A 19,650-nucleotide genomic window follows, 5' to 3' on the forward strand; every position below is an offset into this window, starting at 1 on the left:
ACCCTATTCTATTTTTAAAACCCTAGCTGGCTGGTTAAACAGTGAAAGTGGCTGGTAAACGTTCGGTATGCACGTTCGGCTGGTGGACAAAAAAAAACAAAACAAGTGAAGTTTCCTGCCCAGGTTACTTGGTGTCGTGCCATTTACCGGTGTCCCTGTCATGTTTGGTGCCACAGCGGAGGAACTTGAAAAAGGGACGTGGTCAATTGTTGAAGTATAGCCTAAACATTTAACATTTAGCATTTAGCAGCCGTTTGGTGGTTCTGACAGAAAGCACAGTCCCCTTCACAGTTTTTTTTTTTTTACTTTTTTAATGCCAGAATCTGCACATTTGTACCATCTTTTAAAGGGACACACACACATACACGCACACACTCTTTTCCTTTCCTTGTTGTCAGTACTGACGACCAAACCTGTCACACTACGTACAGGCCGTCTGAATGTTTGAAGTGTTCTGTGTGTCTCGTCAGCGCGTTCCTCAAAGGGTGTTCGGACAAAGTTTTATTTCCAAAAAGGCCTCCATACACCTTCAGCACACTTCATGGCCGCATGGGAGATGATACTGGCCACCAATCACATGCTGGCAAACCAACCAGACCCTTTTTCTGTATTTTGGCTGATAAAATATTGAATGTGGCTACTTAATTCTCTGCCCTGCTTCATGGGCTGATGTTCTTCAGGTGGCTAAAAAACATTTCAACCCCAGGTAATGCTGAGTAATGCTAACGGTGTGCTAATGCGGAGCGCAGCCATCGTCTCTAGACTCCATGGTATATTTAATGCAGTATATAAGACTGTCCTCACCTGTTGTTCTCCTGTGTGTTTGTCTCAGTCGTTTAAAATGGCTTCCTCTCCTCAAGTGTTTGGATTTCTTAGAGCCAGTTTAGCACAGTTGGAAAAGGAACAAGCTGATTCAGGGTCGTCACTCATCCTGTTTTAAAGGAGATGCCACTCATAAGGAAATCTTTCCGTTTGTTGCATTAGACGGTATTGTTCTTCTAAACACTACAGTGGTTAGTGACCGACTGCACAAACAGTTAGCCTCCCTCGATTTGTCTGCATTAACGAGAAAGCTAAATTCCTGAAAAATCATAACGACACACTCACCCACTTCCGGTCCGATGCTGCGTTCATGTCATGTCAGATTTACCGTAAATATGAGCTGCCTACTGGGGAAAAAAAAACATGCAGGTTACAAAGTAGAATTTTTTGTAGAATCCGATATCTCCTAATTAGCGTCACTAAGTGTGTAACATGGCAACAAATCCACCGACATCGCTTTCCTTTGCTCCTTGAGATCTTTCAGAAGAAGATGACATACCAGTTGATTGTAAAATACCTTGTATATATACAAGAAGGAGCACCTTTACGATCGCCATCTTGGATTGTGGCCGTTCCAACAAGTTAAACATGTCTGTCGTCCCTTTCTTCTGCTTCTTCCGATATGAACGTGAACGCAGCATCTGAGCCTCGAGGCAAGACAAACACTGACATGTTTATATTTTTTTATGGGTGGCATATCCTTATAATCCCAAGGTAAGAAAGTGAGAATCATTCTTACAGATCAGTTTCAGTTCTGTTGGAGCAGGGAGGAGGACAGGCAGCCATTTTGATCTCCATTAACTAGCCAGAGCCTGATGGTAGACAGCAACCTCTTTTCACCTCCGTTGTTTTCTTTTAACGCACAAACAAAACCAAATATAGGTTTTTTGGTTTAGTGTTTTTTTTTTTTTTTTAAAGTATGTTCTACACTGCCAGTGAGGTAACTTCACTCCTAAGTGTGCTCTTTTATTTTTTAGCTTGGGTTTAGCCTGAGTGCGTGGAGTTTTACCACAGTGATAATCCACAGGCTGAAAGCTCCACCCAACCGGGCTATCCCCGGGTTAACAAGCAAGCGCACCCTCTCACTCCTCGCTAGACGGAAAGCGGATGGAAACACGCTCTCTCTCTAGCCTCTAAGGTGTTTATATTCTACAGTAGTCGAGCGGCCTGGGCGACGGGTCAAGTATTATCTGAATGTAAGTCAGTCTGCCATTGAAATGTACAGTAAAAAATAAAAAATAGGGCTGCTACTTGACCTGTAACACACCATGGATCCGGCTGCGTCTCAATACCCTAAAGTGGCTCTCTCTCCTGCCAAGTCGAGTTGAGTCAAATTCATTTCTAAAGCACTTTTAATAGAATTAGTATGCTTAATATTTTCTAAAATACTTCATTTGTTTGACGCCCATAAGCAAAAACCGAGAGGTGAAGGTGTGAAAACTCTTAAGTGAATCCTTCCAATTCCAACCTCAAGCTCATAATATCTCTACTATATTGGCGCTGAACTTTCAAAAGATCATTCTATTTTTCATTTAGAAGTTAAACAAATTATAAACAAATAATTGCAAACCATGAAAGTGTGCGGTCAAGCTCATGAATCTCACCTCAAAGCAGCCTATATAAGGACAGAAGGAGAGGGAGCTACTTTTGATGAGCGGTCTAATTGAGACGCGGCCGTAACTGTTCACCTCATTCACTGGGTTGAGGCTCCAAAGTCAACACTATTCCCCTTTCTCTGTCCATGCTGCTCATGTTAAGAGTTTCAACGAATCGACATGAAAAGAAAGACGTTGCGTGACGTTGGATCCGTTTTTTTGGGGTCAATCCACTTCTTTTTTCCTGTCAGAAAAAATCATTTTAGGCTTGACGTTGTATTGGAAAATGATTTGAAATGAAAGTTAATATCCGGGCACCGACAGAATCTGTGGACTCTTAAAAAAAAAAAAAAAAACTTTCAGATATACAAATCTACGCGTAAATGTTTGTACGCTTTTTAAGTAAAAGAAAATATATGCAAATTATGAACAAAAACAAACAGAAAAAGCACATTAGTTGGGAGGGGGGGGGAAAGTCCACCGATTCTGTTTGTGTCTTTTGATGAATTGCAGTTTAATTTGGTTTCATCCATTCATTGACAGCATGGAAAAGTGACATTGGTCCCCAAAACTGTAAATGTGTTCGTCACCAACAGACGGGTCTAACCTGCGGCGAGACAAAGCTTTGGAAACCCATGTTGAAGCAAGGCTCTTTTTTTTTTTTTTATATTTAAAATACAATTAATATTATTATTATGAATGTTTATGTTAACTTCTTTTTCTTAGATGTTTCACTTTTTTTGATATATTTTACTAATTCTACTAGTCTACCATTCTCGTGTAGGCAGCTTACAATAATTGGGGGATTTTATTTTTGGTTTAATTTTGGGGGGTTGTGAGACGAGAGATGTTGATGTGTACATAAATACAGATGTTATTATTGGAATATAAATAATTGCTTGCTTGAAATAATCAGCAGACCTAGATCGAAAACGCTAGTGGAAATCACGTCTCGCGTACTTTTTTAAATTCCGGTAGCGAATCAAGCGAGACTAAGCCCCGCCCACCTGGCATTCCAGGTAGTAAAAACCAAACGCCCCCCAAAGTCATTTAGCTCATATACAATCTGACTGGTCACAATACACGGCCCAGTATCATAAAAATAGGCAAAGTTCCCCCATAAATAAGACAGAGGCTTTGTTTCGGAGTAAAATATTCAATGAAATTATCGCAATAAGAGTCTCCGCCTTTTTAAATGATGCGTAAAGGTGGAGACACACTCGCCGATTTTGGGGCCAACGCTCCCACAGAGCGAGACACAGTTCCTATATGGGATTAAAACAATACAGAGGCGACTCTTCAAGCACTGTTGACCATCAAAGCTGTCCTGTCCCTGCCTTAAAGGAAAAATCCACCTTAAATCACTTAAAAAAAAACAGATATTGGTGATGTACTTTGCATTTCTGGACCCATTTTGTACCCATCAGAGAATCATTTGATTGAAAGGAAGGAGAACTTCTCACTAACAGGGATGTAAACAAATAAAAAAAACCCCACAAGATTTGAGAGAAAGAAGCTTTTTCTGTATGGGATATTTTATTTTAGCTAATGAAACATGGGACCAAAACTTTACATGTTGCATTTATATTTTTTGTTCAGTATATATTCCCATACATACGCCCGCCTTTGATCGAAAGCAAGAAGTCCACACCCGTTCTCTAGGTGGTTGTTGAAAGGCATTCTGGGAAATGTAGGAAATCAGTAACTGAAGTAGAAGCAGACGAGACGGGTTGAGGGAAAGTAGGTTCACCAAAAAAAGCAAATTAAAACACTTAATTACACAAAATCCTCCTGGAATTCATGGAACATCACTAATTGGTGATATTTAACAGTGTAAGAGGATCTGAAGGTGGATTTTTTCCTTTAAAAGAGATTAAAGGGGGAATTGAACTATTTCATTTCAAGTTCTTCGTCCGCCGAAAATGTTTCACCCGAGAAGACGTTCCACATCACTCCTCTGTCAGACTCGCCAAGAATGTAAATGATTTTTGAACCCTGTTGTGATGGGTGTGAAGTGACTGAATGCATCTTTAACACTTGTGCACAGTGTGATGTGAGCAGAGTGAAAACACTGTGCGAGACGTGACAGCAGCCTCACACACACACACACACACACACACACACACCGACATAAAACACCTAACATCCAGGAGAAATGTTTCAGACTCATTTACAGGGGAACAGTGCCTTCAGAATATATTCATTTTCATTCAGTTTTTCCACTTTTTGCAGTTTTGCAGCCTGAAAAATGTAATAAATTGAGATTTTTTTGGCATCAATCTACACAAAATACACCATCATGGAAACACAGAAAACAGAAATACTTTGTTTAAATATGGATTCAATCTGCCAAGTCGATACATTTTGAATTCAGGCTGTAACACTACAAAATAAGGGGCAAAAAATGAAGGGGTTGAATACTTTCTGAAGGCTCTGTATTCACAGTTTGGTGTCAGTTTCAGGTTGGGCAAAAGTTATGGTTCTTCTGGTTTTTGGCCCTAAACTGGATAAAACCACATGGAGTCTGATGCTTCTCATGAAAACAAATCAGATCTGGGCCACAAAGAATCTCAAAACAGTCAAATTTTCTGTTCCTGTGCAAGTTGTTTTTGTGTGTGTGTGTGAAGCTGCTGATGCTGCTGCTGCTGCACACACTGCTGTCATGAAACTTAACGCTGAGTGTATGTGGATGCAGTGAAGCTTTGGAAGAGTGGCAACTTCTCCTGGTCTCCAAACTGTCTGAAATAAAACACAAACTGGTATAAAAGTTGGAATAATCCCGACTGTTCTCTCTCGCTTCATTCATGTTGGCTTGTGGCTTGTATCTGTGGTTAGAACATTCATGTTGTACTGAACATTTTAAAAGGGAATTCAAATTTTCCTCTATTCATATACAGATATGATCAAAGATGTTTGATGAAGACATTGGTGAAATTTGGTTTTGTTTTGAGTGGTTAATTTTAAAGTTATTGCATTTTCAAATAATACTTTTCTACAGGCAGTGTCAACGCATCACAACTGGACTTGGCCTTGATCGGTTCCCCTCTCTAAACAATTGCTAAAATCCCTCCCAAACCCCCATAATGCCTCCAAACAGCAGTTTAGAGGAGCTGGTGTTGTCAGCCAATCAGAGTCCAGTATTCTGACTATTCTGTTTGTGAGGACTTGCTTTTCAAATTCATTCAATTAGTACCGTTTTCCCTAAACTACAGTTAGTTGCAAAACATTGTGAAGAACATTATTCCTATCCTGAGCCATAGTATATTAAAAAATAAAATCACAAAAAAATGACTAATATGGAACCTTTAAGGTAGCAGAAATACTAAAATACAATCCTGGACCAACTCTCTTTGATGCAGATTCAAGTCTTTTAGTTTTTCTTTTTCATGACTTTCCTGCTGAAAGACAAGTGATATGAAGTCACATATTTGAGAAGCTAAAAGTTACATTTCATATCAAAGAGTGTGTGTGTCAAATTTGGCTAAAAGTGTCCGCTACTGGCCACTGTCAGGCTGTACCTTTCCTGAATGTTGAACAGGCAGGTGTTGATAGTAGAGATGGAGGATGGAAGTGATTTTTATATTTTTTTTCCTCTGTAGTTCAGTTGAATTGAGCAGGAAAGACAAGTGAGAGCAGTGAAACTCACACAAACTCTCTCCAATACTTAAAAATGTGAGAAATTGTAGATGAAAGTAGAATGAGAACGCCTTCAGTGTGTGTGTGAGAGCGAAAGAGAAAGAGAGAGAGAGAGCATCTTCTCCCAGAGGGCTTTTGGTCTTGTGACTCACACTGTTGATTTTTCAGATGCTCAGAGTCATTACACTGCCAAACAGATGACCAAACTTCCCCAGAACCCTTCAGAGATCTTCAGTGGAAACGACGCACCGAATCACAAAGTTTTGCCCCTTTTTTTTTCCCTCCCACTGGATTCAATAAGCAACGACACACAAGCAATTATTGTCCATTTAATTCTTAGCAGGTAGGCGGCACACTCTCCAGATAACACAACTCAGAACACATCCAGGCTCCAGGGTCTACACACCTTGAGGGGTTTCTGCTGCTGGTTTTACAACGTTATAGAAAAGCGTCATCGGCAAAAAAAAAAGACACAATACAGTATATCTTGTTTTCTCTATAAGGAACCCGAAGGAAAAGAGGATCCGCTGAACCTACAGAGGAGAGGGACAGATTCTGGACAACTTCTGTGTCTGTGATGGAAGAAATACAAGAAAGGAATATGATAAGATATGGAAAAGCTCTGTACAGCAGTGGAAACATGAATATTTACTACGAAGAGGGGCCGGAAACAAATATAAGTACTGTACAATTATATGACAGAAGGAAAATACAGAACTGTACATGAGAGATTGTTAAAACGTCTGAAGATGAAGCACTTAAGAGCCTGTTGTCCATTTCAGGAACCAAACCTAATACATTTGTCTATACACTTTTATCCAAGAACATAGGAGTTCACTGTAAAAACTGACTCTGAAACTGTTATTTTATCTTCTATCCAGACTTATCAAGCTTATTTTAAGATTTTAATTTAGTGAAAATAGTCAATTTTACCGGTTTCAACAACTTTGACTTTTTTTTTCTTAGGATAATGTAACTTGTTTCAGGACATTTACTTGGTATAAGTGAAAGTTTCTTGTTTCCAGATTTTCTTCATTGTTTCATGATGATTTCTTGAAAGAATTGCGTCATATTGGCATGAATCAAGTGAAATGTACTGAAACCAGCAAGATTACAGTGAGATAATTTGACTAAAAATATCATGAAATAAGCTTGATAGGTCTGGAAACAAGATAAAATCACTTGAAAACATGTTGTTTGTGGTTAAAGGTTGATATGAGCTGATTTGGTGAGTGCTGCCCTCTTGTGGTTAAAGGGAGGCAACACCCTGAACTAAAACCTCCCATATGACATTCCTACAACCTTAATACCTCATGAATATTCAATTTCTAGCTACTGGAGAGACTCGATCCTGCTCGCAAGTCCAGACTGTCCAAGAATAACATTTAAAAAACGTGAAATAAAAATGATGCTGATACTTGGCCTGTAATACACCAAAGCTGTAGCTGATATTCCCTTTGAAGTATTGAAATTGACTACAAAAGAACTACAGAGTGTTAGGTACATGCAGTTTTAGTACACACCGTGTTTGTATGCCAAAAAAAAACACAACACTGCATAAGCTTCTCCACACAGGTCTACTGCTGCATGTGCTGTTGTATGTTCAGTATGAAGAGTTTGTCCTATGTGGTTAAAGAAAAAACTCTATTTTAGGAAACAATGTACAAGAAGAAACAGAAGGTTACAGGTATTTACAGTGTCCTGTCAGTGATAGTTCTCATCTTCATGGTCCCTCGATTCAGCTGGTGAACATCTGGGTGTGTATATGTGTGTGTGTGTGTGTTCGTGTCCAGGTTATACCTTGATTGATTGGTGAGAGTGAATGAAAACACATCCCAGGAGACGGATTAAAGCGATACCACTCGTTTCCAACATATTGTTTCTGCTACTGAAGCACCGAAAACTAAGCAAACGCACGTCAGAAAACAATAAAACCATTTTAAGCTGACTGAAGCTATCTATGGTGTTTCCATTGCTGCCTTTAACAGACGGACTCAGGTGTTGCAGTGTCAGATTTGTGCATCTAAAATCAATAGGGTCACTCCTGTTGAACTGGATAGTTGCTTGTAACTGTCAAAAGATTTCATTTACAGTAAATGCAGCTCAGTAGAAGTGATGGGAAAGCAACAGAAAAAAAAAAACAGACAGCCAAGTGTTAGTACAGCCCATGCAGCTATGGTTAGTTATGCAGTTCTAGGTAGTAAAGACAAGGTGTGTGTGTCTGTGTGTGTGTATATGTGCGTAAAATTATGAGTAAAGTTTGTATAAAATATGTACATCGCAATTCCTGCATGTAATCTCTGTGCAAGCAGTTGTACTTAAGTCTTTCATCTTCTTTTGAACAACTTGTTGATGTATTTCATGTTTCATTTTTTTGGACTTCATTCCATCTTCAACATTTTCCAACGTGAATTCATCCTGTCTTTGCCATTTAAAAGAAAAAAAAAGTTTTTTGGATATGTATCAAACTTTGCCTCCTCCATCGTCTCTTCATGCTCTTCAGTTTCTTCTGTCTGTGTCCCAACAAACACACACACACACACACACACACACACGTGCTGTGTTCCAGAGATGACAGAAAGTGGGAAATTCCAACTTCCGACGAGGAAAAACTCACTGGAATGATGCTTTCAAGTTGGAATGGGAAACTCAGATATTTCTTGGATGTTTTCTAGGATATTTCAGATATTTATATTAGTTATCTGATGTAAACACATGTAAACACTACACAGTATTACTTTTAACATGTTTATATAATCCTCAAAATATGCTTAAATTGGATTTACCACATTGCAGGACCTTGAAGTTATCAAAACACCGGTGTAGTAAATGGTTAAACATGAATTTGAAAGTTTAAAGTTGCACTTACAGTTGCTAACGCTCTGCGCTAACTAGCTAGCTAACGTTGCCAAATATCATTCACGTGGCATTAATTGTTGCATGGGGAACTGGATTTTATGTTGGGCAAAGAAAACCTTCCAGGCGTCCATGTTTCCTTCCTGGTTTTTCCGACTTTCAACTCTGAACGCAACGCAGCAACGGACACAGAGAAGAATATCGATGACGCGGCAAAAACTCCACGCATACAAAGTGCGGTACGAATGCAAATCCCTGTTCAGTTTCTATGAGCAAAAGAATAAATCCGTGTTCTAATCATTTATGTGAAATGTATATGGTGTAAATAATTTGACATTACCTTTTCACGGTAACAGCAGGATCAATAAAATGGTTTATTCTTCAAAGTGTGAAAATGTGAACATGACTCGTGCACAGAAGTTTGCTAGCTTGTTAGCATTTTGTAACTTCTAGATAATTCAGTTATGATCATACAGTTGTTTAACAGACATGAAAAGGTTATGGATAATTAACACCATAGGCCTATAGGTAACACTTTACAATAAGGGTCACTAAGTTAATGCTTAATAAGCATTAACTAACCCTTAATTAACAGTTAACTAATGTGTCTGGTAATCATTTACTAATGGTGTTCATGTTAACTAAGGTATTCATTTATACTAATAGTCATCTTTATAAACTATTAAATGATGTATAAATTAATACCTTAGTTAACATGAACACCATTAGTAAATTACACATTAGTTAACTGTTAATTAAGGGTTAGTTAATGCTTATTAAGCATTAACTGAGTGACCCTTATTGTAAAGTGTTACCCACATCAATTATTAGAACACAGAAAAAAGATTTTTTGTTTTACCCATAAAAACTGAACAGGGTTTCACACTTGTACCGCACTTTGTAGGCGTGGCCCATTAGAAACGTCATGCCATTCTTATCTATGAACACACAGACACACACACACACACACACACACACACACACACACACACAGACTTTCCCCCCGCATCCTCATCCTTCATCTCCCTCCTCTTCGCGCTCCTCGCCCCTTCATCATACCATCGTCTCCGACCCCGACCCTTTCCCGGTGAAGAAGTCCCAGAAGTTGGCGGCGGGCGACGGCTTGCTCTCCTCCTGCGGCGCCTGCCTCACCCAGATGCTGCCGCCGCCGCCGCTGTCGCCCGCCCCGCCGCCACCGCCGCCGCCGCCACCACCGCCGCCCAGGGAGAAGCCGAGGGCGGAACCCAGCGCGCCCCCCCGGCGGTCCTGGTCGGGGTCCGGACCGTGGAGCCGGGAGGCGGAGGAAGAGGAGGCGGAGGAGGAGGAAGGGGGAGGCTGGGCCAGGCTGAGCAGGTTGTGGTGGGAGTGGAACTGACGCATGTGGCAGATGGATTTACCTGGAGGAACCTCAGACCCACCTGAGGAGAGGAGGCAGACCCAGACAACAGACTTCATTCACTAGAATCTAATAAAAATAGACTATACATGATAGAAATAGAATAGAATAGAATATACATGAGCAGCAGGGTAAAAAACCAAAACCCTTAATTTAATCCAATTACCCTCCCCGGTAACACTTTCTATGAAGCCAGTGTCTATAATACATTATAACACATTATAATGCCATCATAATGCATTATAAGTATAGTTATAATCATGCATAGATAGTTATAATGTTTTATAACATTATAAACACATTACTTACAATCTGTTATAAAGCTTTTTCATTAACACTCAAATGAAAAAGCTTTATAACAGATTATGAGTAATGTTATAAAACATTACAACTGTCTATGCATGATTATAACTATACTTATAATGCATTATGATGGCATTATAATGTGTTATAAGTATGATTATAATGTATTATAGACACAGGCTTCATAGAAAGTGTTACCACCTGTTTTATAGCCTACTTAGTTTATATATTTATTTTCTTTTTCCCTGTTGTAAAGTGTCTTTGAGTACCATGTAAAGCGCTTTATAAATGAATGTATTATTATTTGTATTATTACCTTTATAATGTGTAGTGGTTTTTGAATTTATGCAGCTGAGACATTTTCTGTTTTTTTTTGGGGACTTGACAAAAAGAGCGCAGATATTTTGACTTACCTATAAAAATTAATTATCTGTTAAAAATATAACATAGCTTTAAAGAAGTAAGGGTTAGTATCATGGGTGTTTAATTAGGTTTAATTGGGTTTTTGATTCATGGAGACTAGTCATTAAGGGATTTTTTCATGCCTTTTGTGCATAGTTTACAGGTTATTAATGAGTTATTAATGGAAAGTTCCTATCTCCCTGAATTTTTCATTATATTTTAAAGTAAGCAGCCAAAAATTAAAAACATTCAGTGGGTTTCCTCCATTAATCACTCCCTTAATTAATTTTCAGGGGATTTTGCATGAATTAATGGGTGAATTAATGTAAATGAATGACAATATAAGGTTATTTTAAGCGATTAGTGGTTCATAATACCGGCCTAGGGATTACCACATATTATCATTATTCCTGGATTCTTTCATTTAGCGTTCATAATTGGACTCTTTCCTATCAGCCCATGTGTTAAAAATTGAAAATATATCTATACAAACCATTTTATCAACAACTGATTTTTTTATATCAAGGTCCATTTTCCACAAATTCACCTACCAACATTTTTCTAAAAGCTGTTAAGAGTCAAAATTGTAGATGCAACAGAATGTGATATTCATACTTAAATTGTCGGAGGAACATGGGTTAGTATGCAGTTAATGTTTTTATTAATAAAACAGTGCTGAATACTATTACTCCATGATTTTAACTGTCTCTACTGATCTCTTTTCTACTACCAGTGAATCCCAACAGCCTCTCCATCTTCTGCCTTCCACAGCTAGGTGGAGCTGTTGCCTCATCTATCCTCCCAACACAACTCTCACTTTACAGAACAGGTGTTCATCTGAAAGCTCGTGAAGTCTCCTAAATAAGTATGATCTATGTTACAAAAATTACTTTGTAGATGTGCCAAGATGCCTGCTCTTTAGTATTCATAGTATTCCCATGATGTCACATGAATTTCAAAGGTGGCTGTACAGTGATGTAACAGAACACTATGAATAGGAGACACAAATTGGACACATGACATTTTTAAAGGTGCTACATGTTGAATTTTTAAACATCGGTGTATCATTGTCAAATTGTGATATTTGGTATAATTACTGTAAACAAATGAGATTATGGTCTCACACCACTGGTTTTGTTATGTCTAGTGTTTCTCAAAATGAAGACTACATTTCCCATAAACCCCGTCGCTTCCTATTACAAAGAGGATGTTGCTACTTGTCCCTCCTCTCTCTTTCAGGCATCACTCTGGGTGTGTTTGATTTCTCTTTCACTTTCCTGAAGAGGCTCAACATGTTGGAAGTGATTTCTCCATCTTCCTTTCCCTCCTTTCCCACCATCTGCTGTTTCCAGAAACTCTTTCAGCTTTAGCTCCGTTTTGCTCTGGAAGAACAGAAACCTCTTCCTGTTTTGTGCCGTAAAGCGATCCAGCAGATTTCCCTCCAGATCCACCAGGTGGAGAAACAATGGAGGATGCAGAGTAGAGGCTGGTAGAGGCTGACAGGCTGACCACTGATGCTCTGCTTTGTTTACGGTAATTACACTAATGTCTCTAAATGAATGTGGTGATGATGTATTGATGTTAAAATGCTACATGCAGCACCTGTAATAATAATGTGACACCTGCTCCCCACAACAGATGACATAACGCGATCCCGTGAGTACCGTATCGGGTCTCCTGCCGCTTCCTGTTCTGGTTCAGCTTGAGGACGTTGAGGAAGACCTCGCTGGTCAGGCTGCCCTCGCCGCCGTTCCCGTCGGGGGGGAAGAGGGGCGAGGGGGGCTCCAGCGGGGACAGGCTGCCGCTGGACGCCCCCACAGAGTCCAGAGACGCCCCCGTGTCCCGGCGGCCGCCCGACTCGCTGCCGCCGCCGCCACCGCTGTCCACGGTCAGGTGACTGCCGCTGGGGGAGAGAGGAGGGAAACACAGTCAGTGACGGGGAGGCTGGTCACTGGATTTACTGGCACCCGTGACTCATGTTTGAAAGTGAAAAATAAGAAGTTAGTGCTTTGTTAGTGTGATTTACTGCCTGTCCGACCATTGGATGGAGAGGGAAATACATCCTGGACAATAAAACGTGACAGAATGACTGACAATGGGTGAAGAGGGAAACAGACTGGGTGGTAACATGTTACTGACTGATTGACTGTCTGACTCACTGTCAGTGAATGGAAAGGGAAACACAAACTGCCTGAAAAAAGTTACGAGTGACTAGGTGATTGTCTAGTGCAGTGGTTCTCAACGTGGGGTCCGAGGGACCACCAGGGGTCCTCGAGGGGGTTCCAGGGGGTCCCCAGCAAATTGATAAATTGTTAAACTTCAGCATTATTTAATTTACAAGAAGTTAACTCAATTCGAGAATGTAGAAGAATGACTGTTTTGATCATAGTTTCAGAGTTATCGCTCTACCTACAATACAGATAGTCATGGAATTCTGAACAAAATCGCATCTAACAATAAAAATATTCTCAGATTTGGGTCCGAGGGACAAAATCTCATCAAATGGGGGTCCGTGGCACTAATGTGGACTAAATAAGGGGTCCTTGAAATGAAAAAGGTTGAGAATCACTGGTCTAGTGGACTAAGTGAATGTAGTGTCAGTAGTTTATTTGAGCACTAGTGAGTCAGTAAAACTTTATTTATATAGCAGTTTTCAGACGAGAAGTTACAAAGTGCTTCACATGATGAAAACAAACAATATAAATAAAATGAATAAAAGATCATACAGAATTCAGGTGATGCAATGCAGTAAAAATGTACTTCAGTGCAGATTTAGAGTCAGTAAGAGCAAGAAATACATGGATAAAAATAAAATCACTAATAAAATGTAAGGAGGCAGAACAAAATACAAATGGAAAATACAGTGATAAAAATAGGATGACCTGTTCATTAAAACAGTAAAACAGTGCAAGCAAACCTTAAACCTCTAACATTTACACACTAAAAATAGATTTACATGCAGCTCTAAACAAGGGCTGTCAAACAAGTAGTAGTGTATATGTTAGTTATACTGATGTGATTGATTGATTGATTAATTGATTGATCGATTGACAGCCTGTCCTGGTTACCTGAGCTTCCTGCGGAGGAGGTAGTCGATGATGTCAGGGTCGGTCTGGATCAGACTCATCAGGACCTCCTGCTGCAGCTCGGCGGATACCTGGAGGAACACACACACACACACACACACACACACACACACACACACACACACACACACACACACACACACACACACACACACACACAGTACCCCAAAGTTAGAGAAGAGAGCTTGTGATTAGAGGGTTAACAGTTAGAATTGGGTTAAACATCTTGAAAAACTGGTTGTACTGGCAGGGTGAATGTGCTAAAAAAAAAGCTTTTAAATCATGAGGATAGGTGCTCACACCTCACACACTGCAAAAACAATCCCCATCTTAACAAGTCTTTTAATATAGTATTAACTCTTATAATCTTAAATCTTAAAATCTGCCAATGGGGTGAGATGACTTTGCTTGTTTCCAATGCAATCCAAATAAACTTTTTAAAATAATTTCATGAATCAAGTGTATTTTTTCTTGATACTAGTCGAGCGAGCTGCCTTTTTCTGCCAAGACACTTGTAAATTCTTGAATAAATTACTGAAACATATATTTATCAGAATTCAGACTTTTTTTTTTTCAAATCTGACTTTATATCTCAGAAATGTGAGATATAATGTCTGAATTGTGAGGGGAAAAAGCAAGAATTGTGAGAAAAAACCTCAGGATCCTCAGATAGAAAATCAGAATTGTGAGAAAAAAGTCAGAATTATGACAAAAAACATCAGAATTCTGAGACATAAAGTCACAATTGTGAGAAAATAATATTTTATTCAGCGGTGGGAATGGGCTTCCATGTAATTTTGTACTATTCACAGGAAAAATTAGATTTTAACTCTATATGAATATGTGTCTATATTGTCCGTACTGTGAAGAGCCTCCTGTAGTTCTGGATGAGCACCAGCGTGACGTTGATGATGGCGGTGCTGTCCTCGATGCCCATGGAGTGAAGACTCAGGTCTCCTCCCCCCCGCTCCCCCTGCAGCAGGTTTGGGCCGAAGATCACCGCCAGGTTCGCCGCCGTCATCTTGTTACCTGGGATCTGGATGGAGAGAGAGGAGAGGAGAGGAGGAGGAGAGGAGAGGAGAGGAGAGGAGAGGAGAGGAGAGGAGAGGAGAGGAGAGGAGAGGAGAGGAGAGGAGAGGAGAGGAGAGGGGAGGAAGAAAGGAGAGGAGAGAGGAGTGGTGATGAGGGAGGAGATGAAAGGAGAGAAGAGGAGGAAGAGGAGGGGAGGAGAGGAGAGAAGAGAGGAGAGGTGAAAGGAGAGGAGGATGGGAGGAGAGGGGAACGAAAGGAGAGGAGAAGAAATACAGAGAGGAAAGGAGGATGGGAAAGCAGAAAAGAGAGGAGAGGATTGAATAAGGGATGAAAAGAAGGAAGAGAGGAGAAAAGAGGAGAGGAAAGAAGATAGGAGACAAGAGGTGAAAAGAGGAGAGGAGAGGAGAGGAGAGGAGAAGAGAGAAGAGGAGGTGAGAAATACAGCGAGAAAGAAAATATAAGAATCAACGTTTCAACTGTGCAGTATGGTAGAGGAGAAATAGCAGAGAATGTTAGGGGTTTAAATTCTCAAGTAATTTGATTTATGTCGTGCTTAATCATGTATTACAAACTTAATCCATTGTGTAAGTAATTGAGCAAATTTTAAAATTAACATAAAGTACCTGATTCTATGCAGAAATGCCATTGAGAAGGACTGGCAGGTAAATTATTCTTGACAGGATTTAATTTACCCATTCCTAAATGTAATCCACACTATGTATCAAACCCTGTCCAGCAAATCACCCAAATTTACATGAGAGAAATAGGCAGGTATGAGAGAGAGTGAGGAGAATTATTGGTCAATGTGGAATACAGTAAGACTTTGCTAAATTGAAGGGTAAACATGATTCAAAATATGAAACATGGCGGTCTAATTTGCTTCTGAAATACATTAAAACTACAGTAGGCTGTGTGTGTTTGAGGGAGAAATAATTAATGGGGACGATTCATCCTTCTCCTAATATTTAGCGGGACATTTTGCCCTAGAAATTAGAGGTGTACAATTAATTGACAAAAAAAATTGAAAGTGCAATATGAACTTCTGCAATTTCCAAATCACAGACGCTGCAATGAATTGCTTAACAGAGAGTTTCATCCAAACTGAATTTCTGAACAAGGTGTTTCAGAGCTGCAGGTAATCTTTGGTCCATGAAATAAGTAGAATATTGGTGAAAACCTTTCATCAGACTCAAACTCAGTAAGTCCTGCACACTGACATCTATTTTTTTTTTTTTAACAAAATCACTTTTCTTTAAACAAGTTAAAAAAAAAGTCATGACGAGATAAAATCGTGAGGATATGAATCACAGTTTAAATCGCAGTATTCCACTATTCTGTCAAATAATCGCAATTCGATTTTTTGTCAATATCTTTCAGCCCTACTACAAATAATAATTCATAATAATAATACATTTTATTTATAAAGCGCTTTACATGGTACTCAAAGACACTTTACAACAGCTAAGGGAAAAAGAGAATAAAATATAAAAAAAATATATAAAAACAAATAGCACAAAAGCGATGATAATAAATAAATGACGATAATAAAATAAAAACATGAGTATGCATATTGAAACAGTACAGTTGAAAAAACAGTAACACTTTACAATAAGGGTACATTAATTAAGGGTTAGTTAATGCTTATTAAGGGTTAGTTAATGCTTAATAAGCATTAACTAACCCTTAAGTAACAGTTAACTAATGTGTCTGGTAATAATTTACTAATGGTGTTTATGTTAACTAAGGTATTAATTTATACATTATTTAATAGTTTATAAAGATGACTATTAAATAATGTATAAATTAATACCTTAGTTAACATGAACACCAGTAGTAAATGATTACCAGACACATTAGTTAACTGTTAATTAATAAGCATTAACTAACCCTTAATGAATGTACCCTTATTGTAAACTGTTCAGTGTTGATGGTTTGTTCATTTCTGGAGGGGCAGTGGGAGTCAGATATTGTAGGCAGTTTTGAAAAGGTGGGTTTTGAGTTTATTTTTGAATGTTGGGAGTGAGTCTAGGGAGCGAGTCTACACCTCTGTTGACTTGTGAGACAAACAGTGAAACTCGGGGCGGCTGGTCCTGGGCCTACCTCCTCGTCGTTGGTGCCGATGCTGTCCTGGGCGTAGCCCTGCACGGTGTGCAGCATGGTGAGCAGGCGCAGCAGTGTGTCACAGTTGCAGGGCGGCAGCAGGTAGAGCAGGTGCTGCAGGTACTGAAGCTGGTCCGTCCCACGCAGCACTGCAGGACAGAGGGGGACCGCCAGGCTTTGAGGGGTTTTATTATAACCTTCATGTAACGCAGCATCCATCCTTTTCAACGCCCTACTTCACAGTCACACAGGTAGACATTCACACCTGGGAGCTGCCCGTACAAAAGTCTGCTATTTTAATAGGAATTGTAGTTACAGTGGTTCTCAAAATGTCTGGCTCATGCAGATGCAGAGCGTGAAACAGTTTTTCAGGTTGTTTCATTTGATTATCAGAGAAAGCCTAGAGGCTGAGAATCAATATTTCACAAGAAAATAGCAAAAAAAAATCTAGGACAAATCTGAAAAATTATACATGATAATAAATTTGTATAGCAGAAATATGTTTTTTTTTTCTATCCCACAAATCATCTCACAGCTCCCCAAAATTATTATTATTGACCAGTTTGAGAACCACTGTTGTAGTAGTAATGCAGCACTATTTGAAGAAGTATTATTATTATTATTATTATTAGTAGTAGTAGTAGTACAGTAGTAGTAGTTGTTGTAATAGTACTAGTAAGAATAGAAGCAGTAGTAGTAGTGCTAGTAAAAGTAGTTATAGTAGCTGTAGAAGTGGCTAACTTCAAGAAGTAGTATTAGAAATAGTAATAGTAGGAGCAGAAGTAGTAGTAGTAGTATTGTGTAGTAGTGGCACTGTTTGTCGAGTAGTAGTAGTAGTAGTAGTAGTAGTAGTAGTAGTAGTAGTAGTAGTAGTAATAGTAGTACAGTAGTTGTTGTTGTTGTAATAGTACTAGTAACAATAGAATCAGTAGTAGTAGTGCTAGTAAAAGTAGTAGTTGTAGTACTTGTAATAGAATCAATAGTAGTACCAGCAATACTAGAAGTATTATTAGAAATAGTAATAGCAGTAGTAGTAGTAGTAGTAGTTGTAGTAGCAGTAGTAAAAGTATTAGTAGTAATAGCAGAGTGGCAGTAGTAGTACAAATTAATAACAATATTAAAGTGTGTGTTTCTGTCTACATACAGTTGGCACACACACAGAGTAGACCTGTGTGTGTGTGTGTGTGTCTGTGTGTGCGTGTGTGTGTGTGTGTGTGTGCGTGTGTGTGTGTGTGTGTGTGTGTGTGTGTGTGTGTGTGTGTGTGCGTACGGTTGGCGTGCAGGAAGGCGGGGTACAGCTCTCTGGGCAGCAGAGGGTCGGGCATGTCCCGCAGAAACTCTTTGAGCAGTGCCGCCACGTCGTGAACGCTGTGCTCCTCGTCCAGCTGGATGTCCGCACCCATGTCGAAGTCCTCCCGCAGCTGCCACACACACACACACACACACACACACACACACACATAGACAAACATCAATAAAGGTCATCTTCCTCCTCATGGACCATTTCTCAAAAAACAGGATATGACACATCATCATCTTTTCTTTTTCGGATTATTTTGTGTTATTTCGGGTGTACAGTGACAGGAAACAGAGAGAGGCGATGACACGCAGCTCAGGTCATGACCGGGACTTGAACCTGCGATGCTGTAAGTACACAGTCTGGTGAAACACTGGGACGTCCCGCACATCGTGATCTTTCACCCCACAGTACATGGAAACAGCACTGGAGAGGGCGTTTTGGATCTCAAGTGCGTTTTGGATCATTGTTTATCCAAGATCCCAGGAGAATAGCTGGGAATAACCAATAGACAGAGGTGGGGACTCGAGTGGGGACTTGACTTTGACTTGTGTAAATGACTCAGATTGAAAGTGATGAGATTTGTTCCGGCAGACGACTGAATTTAAATTCTGTTTTCTGAATTTGTATGGAATGATTGAATTTATTGAAGTTGAAACTGATTCTAGAAATCAAACTCATGATACTCTTACCAAGTTTTTATCCTATTAAAACCATATTGCATTGAAAAGTCCTAGATATTTAGTTTTCTTTAAGATATTAAATTGATACTGGACTCTTGATTTGTTCTGACTTGACTTGGTAATGACATGGACTTGACTTAGACTTGACTTACTGTTCTAATTTTAGACTTGGGTCTTGACTTGAAACTTGTGCCTCAAGACATGAGACCGACTTGGGACTATAGCAAAGTTGACTTGGTCACACCTCTGCCAATGGTTATCTGAATAAACTTAGTAAAATGTAAACGGTTTATTCAAGAATAGACACTGAAGAGTAACAAAATCACAATTTTCAGGTCTTACATTTGGGAAGATATAGATGTTTTATTCCACATGCTGCCCTCCAATGACTGTACATCAGTCAGTATAGTGAACCACTAAATTAAATGTGTTTGCACAGGAA

The 19,650-nt window shown here is 39.4% G+C and overlaps 1 protein-coding gene across 1 annotated transcript in view; it reads right to left on the reverse strand.

Moving 5' to 3' along the window:
* Positions 1–9,882: 9,882 nt before the first annotated feature.
* The window catches only part of arhgap36 (Rho GTPase activating protein 36), an 88,546-nt gene continuing 78,778 nt past the window's right edge, over positions 9,883–19,650 (reverse strand). Inside the window, exons 7-12 of the mRNA XM_071526503.1 lie at positions 18,499–18,649; positions 17,229–17,377; positions 14,959–15,132; positions 14,079–14,167; positions 12,675–12,913; positions 9,883–10,327 (exon numbers count right to left, since the gene is read on the reverse strand). Of these exons, the coding sequence (XP_071382604.1) occupies positions 9,963–10,327; positions 12,675–12,913; positions 14,079–14,167; positions 14,959–15,132; positions 17,229–17,377; positions 18,499–18,649 (1,167 nt within the window). The 3' untranslated portion in view covers positions 9,883–9,962. The remainder of the gene's footprint in view (positions 10,328–12,674; positions 12,914–14,078; positions 14,168–14,958; positions 15,133–17,228; positions 17,378–18,498; positions 18,650–19,650) is intronic.

Source organism: Centroberyx affinis, unplaced genomic scaffold (genome assembly GCF_046629955.1).
Source record: "Centroberyx affinis isolate AG114_WGS23_722 - 3 ecotype Tasmania unplaced genomic scaffold, CSIRO-AGI_Caff_v1 ptg001416l_1, whole genome shotgun sequence".
Classification (NCBI taxonomy): Eukaryota; Metazoa; Chordata; class Actinopteri; order Beryciformes; family Berycidae; genus Centroberyx; species Centroberyx affinis.